Consider the following 13749-nt stretch of genomic DNA (forward strand, 5'->3'; position numbering starts at 1 on the left):
GCTTTAAGCCACTTCTTTTATCACAGGGATGATTACGACATATTTTGACACGCGCCAAATAAGCTAAAACAGAAGAAAGGTATTAAAGTGTCTGGCAATAGCCATTGGTTGGGAATAGGTTCTTTTAAACAATTCATTTCTCTAAGACAATCATACCTGAACTGATTTACTTTTATGTGCCTAGTTTCAAAAAAGCAAATATTTTTCAAATTCTGTTTCTATTAATTATGTTTCAAAAAAACTATTTTGTAACACCAAGAAAGGGCCTAACTCCAGGACTACTTCCTCTATTTCCTATTTCCCCCAGTTAATTTCTCTCTTCTCTTTCCCACCCTTCTTTTCTCCTTCCTTCATTTTTCCTTTCCTCCCTATGTTACCTATAAACTTCCCTGTTTAACTTTAAATTCCTTTACAAAGAAATTGCTATATCCAGTCCATCTGTTACTTATTAGCTATGTGGCTTTAGGAAAGTTCCTTAACCTCTCTGCTCTCTATTTAAACATCTAGTAGAAAAACAGTTTTTACATTTTGAAAAGATGGTGGGGGCAAAAAATAATAATAATATGGGCCATGGCCCACAAAGCCTACTCTAGCCTTATACAATATGAAATACTTGGCGTTGTCTATAACTCATGTTTAAAACAAATACAGCCTGAATTTCATGAAGCCTTGAGATCTTTCCTTTGGCAGGCAGTAGAAGGGAGAATGGAAACAGCTCAGTGGCACCACTTGCCCCTAGTGAATGCTGCACTGAGCCACCAGGACACCACTGGAGGCCCCACCCCCACCCCAGCAGATTGCTGGGAATGAGGCGGCTGATGGATCACAGCTGAGCTCCTCTCCAGGCACTGCCCTCAGCTAGAGGGAGCTGTCCTGCCCAAGGTTACACCCATCAGTGGGGTGGCCCATACACGAAGATTCATTGATTAAGAGGAACGCTTGCCTCGTCTGGGACCCCTCTGAAGGAACATCCAGCTCTGCATCTCCCTGCTACTGCAGGACAGTTCCATTTCTCCCTCCGCCTAAGCCAGGCCCCTCACTCACAGGTGCTGATCATGGACACCTTCCCCAAAATACTACCTGCCGACACACTGCCATCCTACCACCTGTTTTCCGGAGAACACGACCTGCCATCCCACTGGCCTACTCCCAACATAACAGCTAGAGTTACCCTGTTCAAAGTAAGTCAGATCATTACTCCTTGGTTGAAATCCCTCCAATAGCTCCCATCTCATCAGAATCAAAGCCTTGCCACGTGCACCCCAGTCCCATTACCTTTTTGATTTTATCTTCTCCTTTGCCCCTTGATCACTCCAGCTGCACTGGCTGTTTTGCTGTTCCTCAGACATGCCAGGCACCCTGCTGCCTCAGGGCCCTTGCTCGTACTTTCGTCTTCCTGAAATGTTCTTTGCCCGGTTATCTGCACTGCTTCCTCCCTCGCCGACTTCAACTCTTGAGTCAAATGTTGCCTTGGTGAGGACTTCGGTGACCCTCTACTTAAGCCCGCCAACGCTACCTCATCCCAGCGCTCCCCATCTCTCATTCCTGCTTCAGTCCTCTCCACAGCAGGCATCACACCTGGCACACAATACACTTTACTTGGTTATGTTGTTTAATATCTGTCTCCTCCACCAGAATGCAAGCTCCGTGAGGGCAAGGACTTTTTTCCTGTCCTTTTAACTGCAGTATCCCCAGAACCTAGAATAGTAACTGGTACATAGTAGTTGCTCAATCAACATTTATTGAATGAGCAAACGAGTGAATGAATGTTAGACTATGGATGTAGCATCAGAAGACCTGTGATCCTTGGTGAATGAAGTCCCTTGAACAGCATCTGATTTTCTTCAAAAGAAAAACGGGAACAATTCTTATGTTATTTTTATGAGGATTATGCAATATGCTATTTGTGAAAGCATCATATAATAAACTGCTAAATAAATGTAAGGTGTAATTTTTATTTAAACTGAATTCATCAGCAAGTTAATTTTTATAATTTAGAGGTACCAGATTGGCAAAAAGGAAGCATACAATATTCAGACAAAGAAAACTCTGAAAATGGTCTGGTATTCAAATCAAATATAAAAAGATTTATTCCAAAGCCATACCCATAATGTACAAACTATGAAATGCATCTCTTTTAAAGACTTAATAAAAAGAGCAGTCTTTACATTGTAAATTTTATAACATTTGAAGATTTCTTTTGCTACCATACAAATCTGATAAAAGTTAATTCCATAAAGTGTCAAATGCACTTTCTTATTTATATAAAACACATTCTCTTTAAATGCAAAATATTCAGATATAATAGTTTTATTATGAAACTGTTCCCAATTTCTTAAGTTCTCGCTAGTCTTTTACTAGTGAGTAAATAGAATCACATTTCCACAAGCGTATCTTAAAATGAGGTAAGAAGATAATTTTTTCAGGTGTTTATCTCTGAAGACAAGTGCAACATGACTTGGCAGCTCATTTCATGAACTATCTTCCCAGTGGGCATTCAGTTTCTGCACAAGGGCCAGTAGCAATATCACTCATTTAAAAATTCATATGTTGTCATTCTTTTCACACAAATTTAAGGTCCAAATCAAAGCTATTGCTACAACAATTTACTATTTTCTTTGCAGATATTTTCATAGATATTCCTAATTCTAAAAGACTGTTGATAATCCTTTAAAGCAGGGGCAGCAAACTTGTTCTGTAATGGTCCCAGATAGTAAATATTTTACGTTTCTCGGGTCATTCCTCTGCTACATGTTCTTTTCTTAAAAACTCTAAAATGTGAAAAAGAAAATATTGGCTCTGCTGTAATCTGCTAATTTTTAAAAGTAGACTTTAAAATATAGTCACTAGTTTCTAAGACTACTCAAGTGTTAATAAAATGTAAACGTCATCTTTTGCAGTAAAATAAATCCATGACTTTTGACTGCTAAATAGAAAGTTGATCAACAGTAAGAAATGAATCCCATTCAGAGTGGACTGCATTTTTAGAGATACTTTTCCATCAATGGCACTTTCTATGGCTTTTCATTATGAATTCACGTCTTTTTTTTTTTCGTTTTCTTGGTCTTTACTTTTTTATAGGGAAACATTCCCTCCATGTAGCTAATTTGAAGTTTGCAAAATCAAATACATACTGGAATACTTCCATGCTAAAAGAGGTAGATGCATACACATAGGTACATGCAGTTACAATGCACAGTGGAAACCACTATTTGATATATAAAAGCTCTCCCCAATGAGGGGGAAAACAGCTAGAAGGTAGACAAAACAGTCCTAAAAAGTGTTCTAATTTGTTTTTATCATGTGTAGTTGTACAATTTGGGAAAACATGATTTGCATATAGGAAACATGTGAATATAAATTAATACAGCAGCATGCTTCATTCAGGCTCTTGATGCATAGAACCTGAAGCTGACAAAAAGATACAGCAGAGGATTCCGTAGCAGTTAGTGTGGACTCTGATAGAGTAAAACTGATCCGTTTATAACACTGTTTGATCTATAACATGGTCCTATAGCCTGGTACTGAAAATCACAAGTGTGTGTGTGTGTGTGTGTGTGTGTGTGTGTGTGTGTGTGTTCCGGTTTCCTTTCCTACCACGAACAGTGCTATGACTAAATTATGGCAAATAAAAGAGCCACTGTGAATTTACTCAGATATATCATAAACCACTTGGAAGTCTCTAGAATTACAATCCCATGGTATTCTGCAAAACATTTACAAATTCTAAAGCTGAGAAAGTTGAATACTTTGGTATCCCCAAGAAGGAAGCTCAATTACATCAGTGAGCCCATGCCTGTGTTTGAACTATAAAAAATAAAGTTTTCAGTGCAAAATATTATCTTGATAAATAGCAATGACACAAAAATTCCACGAAACAGTTAAAGACTATAAGGCCCGTAAGTAATGTCCTAAAGGCATGGTTTGGTATAGAAAAGTGAATTTGGAGCTAAGAAATACGAGGTCGTTTTACTAATTTAACTATAAGTGGGTGGTGCAGTGTTTAAACATTCCCTTTTTGCAAACAGACTCAACACATTCACAGCTCATCATGTTTTTTCTTAAATGGCCACTTTGGGTGTCGTGATACATGGTCTGCAGCCTGAAGGACGAGGTACATAAATTCTTCTACATCAAAAGAGTAGTTGGTAAATTTTGGATGCTCCCCCAGAGTTGGGTGGTGGCCCTGCAAAAATAAACCAAACACAAATTTGTAATTCACTGAGGACATGGTTTTCTGAACAGGAAAAAATTATTTCACTTTGGCCAAGGCAACTATTTTAATTCATGCTCTACCTCAGAGGTCAGAAAATTTTTTTGGTGAAGGATCAGGTAACACATATTTTCTGCTCTGTGAACCATATATAGTCTGCCGCAATTACTCAGCTCTGTCATTGAAGGGCACAAGCAGCCATAGATTACACATAGAGAGAAACTGTGTCCCAATAAAACTTTATTTATAAAAACAGATGGGGGGCCAGATTTGGCCCCCTGGTCTACAGTTTGCTGATCCTTCCTACATGCAATTTAACAGATGGTTCTAGGCCCAAATTTCACGAAGTTGTCTCATTAACATTACAGATATAGAGTGATTAGTTTCTCTTTTCTCCCAATTTGCAAATATGAGATACAACAACTCACTATTCCAGAGAACAGTTTATCTTTGAAGTTCAATGATAGTTTTTCATATTAATAATTAAATACTTTAAACCAATTAAAAAGCAAAACAAGGTGTTTTGCCATTGAATTTTACCTTATCTTAATTTTTTTTTTTTTTAAATTGGGGAATATTGAAGAATAATGTGTTTCTCCAAGGCTCCTTGGCTCCAAGTTGTTGTTCTTCAGTCTAGTTGTGGTGGGCGCAACTCCAAGTCCAGTCGCCGTGGGGGTGCGCGGCAACCCTTGTTGCTCAGAGCTCGAGCTCTAACCAAGTGAGCCATCCGGCTGCCCCTTACCTTATCTTGAGGAAAGACTTTGTTCTGTCTTTTCCATGTGACGTAGTGCACGCCTCTCAGCCTGGCCAGGTCCAGGTAACAGCGCCCATCTTCACAGTTGTACCTAAGGAGACACAGGCATACACACATAAGACTTGGCTGCAGTTTTTGCCCAATCCACAATCCTCTAAGGGAAAAAAAAATGCACCTTCCATATAGGTTCTTGAAAAAGACTGTATCAACAGTAAACTAGACTGAGGGAGATTATTTTTTAAATATTCTCATAAATAGATTACCTTCATTTTAAAAAAATAAAAGACAATGGAGGAGACTGACCACTATCAACAGGGCCGACTATGAACTTGATATTATCTCATAATTCTGTCTTTGCACATACGGAAGTGGACGTGGGGTAGATAACACATCCAAGGTCACATAACTAGTGAAGCAGAAATTGAACCCAGACCTGTTAAACTCCAAGGTCTGAGCTTTCTCCAATACATTTCTCTACTTCCTCCTTCCTTCCTTTCTTTCCTCCTGCCCTCTCTATCTCTAGGAGAAGTGAAGAACTGAGATAGAATCCACAATTATCTGGCTATTTCTCTAACATGTATATATAATTTTTTAATGTTTTTGCACGGTGTTGGAAGTTCATGACAACTTTTTTGTAAATAGTCTCCATTTAAATACCGAGTCAAGTCATTTCTCAAGTGAAACCATAAAATCAAAGGAGGGAAATGCAAAGGAGGGAAATCTGGCAACAAGTGGTGTGCTAAGTGCTAAAGACAGGAAATGGAGTCAAGTTACGAAGGAAGGAAAGGCCATGTCTCCATAAGCTCCCAGGTAGCCGTGCTGCCCTGGACGGCAGTTTCTGTGCATGGAGTCAGGGAGCCGTGGGTGAAGTGGGCTTGGTTTGGGAGCTGTGTTCTTCATGAGACACACAGGTTCTCCAACTCTGTTTCTAAATTGTGGTAGAAAACACATAACCTAAAATTTACCATCGTAACCATTTTTACTGTACAGTTTAGCAGTGGAAGTATATTTCCATCATCGTGTAACCAATCTCCAGAACTTTTCATCTTGCAAACTTAAACTCTGTACCCATTAAACACTAACTCCTCCTCTGCCCCCAGCCCCTGGTAATCACCCTTCTACTTTCTGTCTCTATGAATGGGACTCCTTTAGGGAACTCATATAAGTCAAATCACACAGTATTTGTCCTTTTGTGACTGGCTTCTTTCACATCACACAACGTCCTCAATGTCCATCCATGCTGCAGCATGTGACAGGATTTCCCTCCTTTTTAAGGCTGAATGATTTCCACTGTGTGTATATACCACATTTTGCTTACCCTCTCATCTATCAATAGACATTTATGTTGCTTCCACATCTTGGCCTTTGTGAACTGCTGCTGGGAACATGGGTGGGCAATACACAGGCTTTTTTAACACAACAGTTAGTTACACTGAGTGCAGGAAGATGCCCCCAGTTTGACAGGCACACAGGAACGAAGTCAGAGTAAGAAATCCTCGATTCACATTTCCCAAATCATGCCGAGATGGGCAAAGGGGGCAGCTTGCTTGCTAAGAGCATAGCAGCCTGCAGGCTTCACGTTTTTAGCTTTAGGTCTTTTTTTTCTTTCTAGAGGCTTATGATGTGACTTACCTGTAATGATTAAATATTAAGCCTGTTGATGCTCTGAGTGAGTCTCAGCACATGGAACAAGCATTATGAGCTGCCTCAATGCAAACCTATCCCCAAACACTTACAGTTCAAATACAGCAGCCCAGTCAGGAAGGAAAAGTAAGTGAGTCAGACCAGCTCCATGCATTCCAATAAATATGTCAGTGTTATGAGTGATCCTTAGTTGATCTAAAAATCCAAGTTCCCTGCGAATACAGAACAAAAAAAGACAAATGGAGAGAAGAGAGAACATAGCGAGTTAAGCACATGACTCACAGTAACAATATTTACACATGTGTCTTCCCCGATTTAAATCACATTCCACCATGATTTCTTTTGCCAATTTCAAGCCTACCTCAGTAATTAATAACTTAATGACTCAATAATTTAACTTTTTTTCTAAGTAAACTCACTTTTTTAACAATTTAAATGCATTTATTTTAGAAGAACACTTTTATAGCTATCTTAAATGGAAAACCTGTCACACATGACATAAACAAAACAGTAAAAATAGATATAATCAAACTAAAAAGTATTATTCAAATATAAGTAGACACCATAGCCAGTCACAGCTCTGAGCCTAACACCTGCTCTCTCTTCATGAAACAGTGAGATCAGCAAGTGCTGAAGAAATGCTATGGGAGACTAGCACCAAATTGAAAACTACTTCCTTAAGGTGATAAAATGATTTTTAAAAATAGGAAATAAATTCCTCCTTGGGTGAATTGAGTTATTCAATACCATCTGAATAACTAAAATTATCTCAATACCACTAAGCATTTTCTTGCCTTTGCAAGACTAGTCCATAATTTTGTGCATGTTAGGATTGTAAAAGTGTCCTTGAATTCATGACACTGTACGATGTGCAAACTCAGAACCGAAATCAGGTCCAAAAAAGTTCACTGAGGTGAGTGTGGGAAGAAATGCTGGAGTAAGGATCATACTCTGAATAAACATAATGGGATTGACCTCCCAGTCCTACTTACCCAAAGTCAAGAAAAATAAACAAGATTATTTTGGATCTAAGAAGGGAAAGCTTTCCTCTCGATCAGCTTCTCTTTAAAGAGCCTCCTCCCACAGTACAACAAAAACCTCACACCCACACGGGGAAAGGAAGACAACGGGCACCAATATGTCTCGCACGAAGTAAGTGTCCCTCCCTCAGTTTTTCCAGGAATGTCAACTGATGCTGAGGGCAGGATGGGCACTCACCCAAGTGAATATACCCTCGGAGTCACCAGTATGGAAAATGCCTGTGGATCGCACCTCACAGACCTTCATGCAATTATGTTACTAACATTACCCTCAGACTGGCAAGATCTGCATGTACTGGCATTCTTCCTTCATCTGGGAAACCCGTACACATTCTTAAAAGCCAGTCAACGACCAAGCCTCGGCGGTGCCCTCCCCAGTTCTATCAGCCTGACACCCAGCCCCTTCATGCTTCCCATATTTCTTTATGTGGCAGTGGGGGTAGTCACCATGGCACAGTGTAATCTGTAAAACAGGAATAGCTTTGCAACCTCACAAAAGTGTTGGAAGAGTGAGAAGAGACAAAGTAAAGCACAGTAGTAAGTCTCAATACATGGTAGCTGTTCTTATAATTGCAATTTATTTATATTCAGTATCTGAGGTCCTCCATAACTGGATTCCTACTGAGAAATCTGTGACCAGCTCCTGGTAGGTACCCAACAAAGATTTGAACGAATGTATGATAAGTGAGGTATAAAACTCCCTGCTTACCAACATGTTTAAACCTGTCTATATCAGACACTGTTATGCTGATTTACGTATATTTTTCTTTTTTAACATTGAAAGAAATGATTTATAGTGTTCAGTTTGAAAAACAAGACTATGGATGTGAGTGGAGGAGGGTGGGGAGACGAAAGTTCTCACCTTTCCTTTGGGACTTTCCTAGATGCCTTGACTTTCCAACTGGACGCACATGCTGCCTTTACAGCATTATTGTTTGTACATTAGCAGGGATTACTCAGACGGGGAATGATAGGCATATTCTGTCTTTGTCAGCCTTCTACTTCGCCAGAATTTTAAAAGAAACAAATATTTTATAAGATTTCTAAAACTTTCCTATTATTCCATGATCCTCAAATTCTCATATACGAGGTATGATCAGAAAATACAGTGAATGTTTAAATAAAATATATTATTACAGTAAAAGACACATTGCTATTAATCCCCCTCAAAATACTACCCCTTGCTTTGAACACACTTATCCCATCGTTCTTGCCACTTTCTGAAGCAGTTCTGGAAGTCCTCTTTTGTGAGTGTCCTTAGTTGTGCTGTCATGGCTGCCTCGATGTCCTGAATCAATTCAAAACATTTACCTCTCATGGTCATTTTGACTCTGGGGAAGAGCCAGAAGTCGCACGGTGCCAGAATCAGTGACTAAGGTGGATAATGACATACCGTAATGTTTTTATTTGACAGAAATTTCCATACCAGAAGCAATGTGTAACACAGAATGTTGTTATGATGGAGGATAAAGTAAAGACACTCATGAAACAGGACTTCCAGAACTGCTTCAGAAAGTGGCAAGAATGATGGGATAAGTGAGTTTGAAGCGATGGGGAGTATTTTGAGGGGGATTAATGGAAATGTGTCTTTTACTGTAATAATTTTTTTTTAATTTAAACATTCACCCTATTTTTCGATCACACCACATATAACTAATTTTAAGTCAAATGTTGAAACCTGGCAGTTAGCAGGGCAAATTAGGCCTTACAACATTTTTTTGAAATTCAGAATAAGTTGCCAACTTTAAAAATTCAAAAATTTCAAATGAAAATCTGAATTAATCACTTATCTTGAAAAATGAGATATTGACCGACATCAGGCCTTGTACAGCTGACGAGCAATTGCCCCTGTGCCCAGTGCCCTCACCTGCCCACTTCATTCACTGAAAGAGTCTGCTTGGCCATTCCAGGACTAAAGTGCCAACAACTCCAACTCAAAAAATCCTTTTCTGTCCCCCACTAATTCATCCAAGCAAAAAGACGACAGCGTCTGCCCACAGGCGACTACTTACTTATACTTGTAATCGACAATCCGGACTTCAAATGTAGATACTGTTTTCAGTGCATTTACAAGCTAGGAAAATAACAGAAACATTTAGAATTCCTTTCCTTCTCTTCGGTTTTAGTTTCCCTTGACTCCTAACATTTCTTATTTCCCATCTAGAATATTTTTCATGTATTAAATATCCTTCAGGTCTACTGTTTTAACGCTTAACTGAGTTCAAATGCAGCTACCACCCCTTGGACACACCAATTCATTAAAATCCCACCGCACTGGCTTGTTCTGAGGCTGAAAGGAGAAAGTTCAGGGAATGAAAGTGCTGGTCACAGGGCTCAGTAAATGTTAGCTGTTATTATTACCCCTTGTTAGTTATTTCCTCTACTTTCAACATATATTTGCTGGGCACTTACTTTGTTCCAGACATTATGCTAAGAATTTTCTTTCTATCCATTATCTCATTTCAGACAAACCGCTAGTACTTTGGACCACATCCTCTGAACATACTAAATTCTTTGCAGAAAAACATTGTCAATATTTCTACACAGAAAAACAATGATTGTTTTCGCAAACAAAAAGAAAGCACATTAATCTATTATCAAAAACATAGCCATAGTTCTCTGTCCCTCAGAATTTGGCCACCTTAGCCCAGCACTGTGGGTCACTGATCTTCAGAAATGTTGGCACTTATGTCCTGCTGCCTGTGGCACACAGTATGATGCAAGGGCGACACCAGTGATTAGAAAAGCATCACTGCACATGTAAACCGTGCCGGCACTTCTAAGGGCGTTAGGTGCACACCACTTAATCCTCATTAGAATCATACCTAGGAAGTATTACTATGATGACCATTTTGTAAATGGTAGACCCTAGGCTTACAGGAAGTAACCTTCCCAGGATTGTACCTGCAGCGCCACCTACAGGCCCTTCCCTGTATCTATTTATGTTGGTGCAAAAGTAATTGCGATTTAAAAGGTTAAAAATAATTGCAAACACCGCAATTACTTTTGCACCAACCTAATAACAAGACCCGGAACCCAAGTTTAAACCTTGGATGCACCATTTACGAGTAACACTTGTGAATCCTTAACTGCTCTCCCCTCCAATGGAACCAAAGGACCAGGCTGTGACAGGAACCTGAATGCCAGGACCCTTTCATAAGCAAAGGGTCAGTTGTCCGGGAAGATCTGGGGCTGAAAACCCTTAAATCTTGCCCTGAACCCTCGATCTGGAAGACAGATTTGAGTGGTGCCTCCTGTCTCCTGGCCAGTCGACTTGCAAATAAAGCCTTTTCTTTTCTCAAAAGCCAGTGTCATAGTATTGGCTTCTATGCGTGTGGGGCAGCGAGCCCTTGCTCAGTAACAGGATCTCCGAGCTAGCAAGTGTCAGAGTCAAAATGAAATCTAGGTCATCTGACCCCAGAACTTGTATCCTTAGCCAGCTCACTCTACTCTCCCGCTTATAAAAAGTAACAGGCAGTGACCAAAATTCAACCCCTGTTACACACACACACAGAGTCATAAAATGAAAGTTTCTCTCTCTAGACAACCCCTGGACTCCCACAAATATAGTGCTTACATCAAGAAGTTGAAGGACTGAGGACAGAAAATTAGAATTCCGTTTTCCAGGAGGGAATTAATCAAGACGCATGAGCCCTGGTCTTGTAATGAGATGAGCCCATGGAAAAGCAATCATGTGTCTCTGAGAGTCCCATGGCAAGCACGCTCTTTCTTATGATTTCTAGTCACACTAGAGAGGTGGCCATATCCCTCCTGACATGATTATTCCAACCCTGAGGTTGGGCAGGATTGCACAAACCGTTACTCAATGAGGGCATCTGGACTGTATTGCCTGTTCACGAACCAAGGCATAATTCCAGGTGCTTTCTTCTTTGCTGCCTTTTCAAGAGATGCCAGTCCTAGGGAGCAGAGCAGCCAATTGGGGACTTTGGCTTGGAGCTGGGAGCTGAGGTACCAAACCCCACCTCTGGGCAACCTTCATGACAAGATATGAAAAGGCCATGGCCGCACTGTAGCGCCCTCTGATGCTGCCCCTTTCTCCGGGACTGCTTTCCAGCCTGCCCGCCGCCCCTGACACACTGGGAACCAAGATGGCTCGGCCTCCTCTGAGACCTACCTGTGACAGAGAGCAGAGCACTGGCTAAGGAGCAGGTGCACACCCTGCCAGCCCTGGCTCAGCCCCCCACCACTGCTCACTAGCTGAGTGACCTCAGGCATGTTTCTTAATCTCTATGCCACAGTGTCCTTGTCTAGAACAGAGAAGAATAACAAAATACCTACCTCAGGGGTTTGCTGGGGAGTTGGGGACATGCGTGGGAATACGTTCAGCACGTCACCAGCACTCGATGTGTTACCTCTACCAATACTGTTAACCTGGCTGCTTGAGAGGCTTCCATGACATCTACCCCAACATCGCACTACTTGGTACATTTTTATTTCCAGGACCTTACACACACACACACACACACACACACACACACACACTGATCATTTTTTCCATCCATATAGTTTACAACCGATGACTCATTACACCATGTTTGTTCACATCCTCCATCACCCACATGGGTCTCAAGTAGAGAAGCTAATCACATAATTTTGATCAGCCTGTTAGGCATCCAAATTAATCTCTGTAAAACATTTTGCCCATCAAACCCTGCCCACCACCACCCTCCTACTACATTTTCCCATCTCCATTCCACTGAACTGCTCAAGCTCTAAGTCCAGGAGTTCACACTTGACTCTCAAAACTTTTCCTACCCCTACCTCATGTACATTCCAACAGTAAGTATCAAAAGCTCTATCTCCAAGATATATCTTGAATCCATTTATTTTGTGACATCTACTGTCATCACCTTCATCTAAACCCTTATTGGGACCACAGCAACCGCTCTTAATCTCCCTGCTCCTACTCTTGCAGCCAGAGTGATTCAAAAGTAAATAAGGCAGTTCACGTCTCTCCCTGTATATTCATTTTCTATTTGCTGCTATGACAAATCACCACAAACTCAGCATCTTAACAGAACACAATTTATCCTCCGACAGTCCTGTAGGACAGAAGCCTGATACACTGAGACGGAAATCCCACTGGGTTAGAATCAAGGTATGGGCAGGGCTGCACTCCTTCTGGAGGCTCCAGGGAGAACCTTGCCTTTTCCAGCTTCTGGGAGCCACCTGCACCCCTTGGCTTGAGGCCCCCTTCCTCCACCTCCAAAACCAGCAACATTACTTTTGCATCTCTCTGGCCCTGTTTCCATCATGATGTTTCCTTTTCTTTCCACTTTTAAAGGTGTGCTGTACTGAGATCTGATCAGTGAGAAGAATCTAGCTATGAAAAGAGCTGTCCAGGCAGAGGGAGGCAAAGGTTCTCTGGGGGAGCGGGCTTAGATCTCACTTACGACTACACAGGATTCACCTACGTAAGCCCAGATAATCTCGTTGTTGGAAAGCTGGCTGATTTAGCAGCCTTAATTCCACATGGAATTTTGATTTTTCTTTGCCATGTTCCCGAACCTAGTCACAGGTTCCAGGGACTAGGACCTGGACATCTTGGAGAGGCCATTATTTTGCTGACCACACCCTGCTTAAAACGTCACAGTGGCTTCCCCTCAATCTGGAATAAAATCAGTCTTCTCATCAAGGTCTATAAGGTTGACAGGATACGTGACTGCCCACGGTACGCCCGACCTCTCTCCTCTCCTGTGGTGTCACCTCCACCTCTCTCACTATGTATGCCATCCTGGTATTCTCTCCGTTTCTGAAACACCTAAAGCTCTGGACACCAGAGGACATTTGTTTCTGCCTAGGAGGTTCTTTCCTTGGCTAGTCGTCTCTGATCAGGCCTTCGTCCAGGCAGTACCTCCTCAGACACCTGGCCTGCCTGCTTCCCCGATACGTCCGCATCTGCAGCCTCTAACACATCATCCAGTGTGATTCCCTTTGTAGCACTTACCACTACCTGCAATCGCCTTACTCACAGAGTTATTTACTATCCTCCAGAGCGTAAGCTTCTTGAGGGCAGGGGCCTTAACTGTCTGGTTCCACTGCAGCTCCAGGGCCCACCATATGACCCAGCACGTAGC

The 13749-nt window shown here is 41.3% G+C and overlaps 1 protein-coding gene across 4 annotated transcripts in view; it reads right to left on the minus strand.

Annotated features, from left to right (window-relative positions):
* Positions 1-3552: 3552 nt before the first annotated feature.
* Positions 3553-13749, minus strand: part of EOGT (EGF domain specific O-linked N-acetylglucosamine transferase) — a 33648-nt gene continuing 23451 nt past the window's right edge. For 2 of the 4 annotated variants that reach the window (XM_074313255.2, XM_074313254.2), the window contains 4 exons: positions 9664-9725; positions 6704-6823; positions 4956-5058; positions 3553-4186 (listed from right to left, as the gene is read on the minus strand). In XM_074313255.2, the coding sequence (XP_074169356.2) occupies positions 4040-4186; positions 4956-5058; positions 6704-6823; positions 9664-9725 (432 nt within the window). In that variant the 3' untranslated portion in view covers positions 3553-4039. The remainder of the gene's footprint in view (positions 4187-4955; positions 5059-6703; positions 6824-9663; positions 9726-13749) is intronic. The other 2 variants (XM_074313253.2, XM_074313252.2) reach the window with 1 other exon arrangement.

The sequence above is a fragment of the Rhinolophus sinicus genome, chromosome 5 (genome assembly GCF_057876585.1).
Source record: "Rhinolophus sinicus isolate RSI-liver-muscle chromosome 5, RSI-T2T, whole genome shotgun sequence".
Classification (NCBI taxonomy): Eukaryota; Metazoa; Chordata; class Mammalia; order Chiroptera; family Rhinolophidae; genus Rhinolophus; species Rhinolophus sinicus.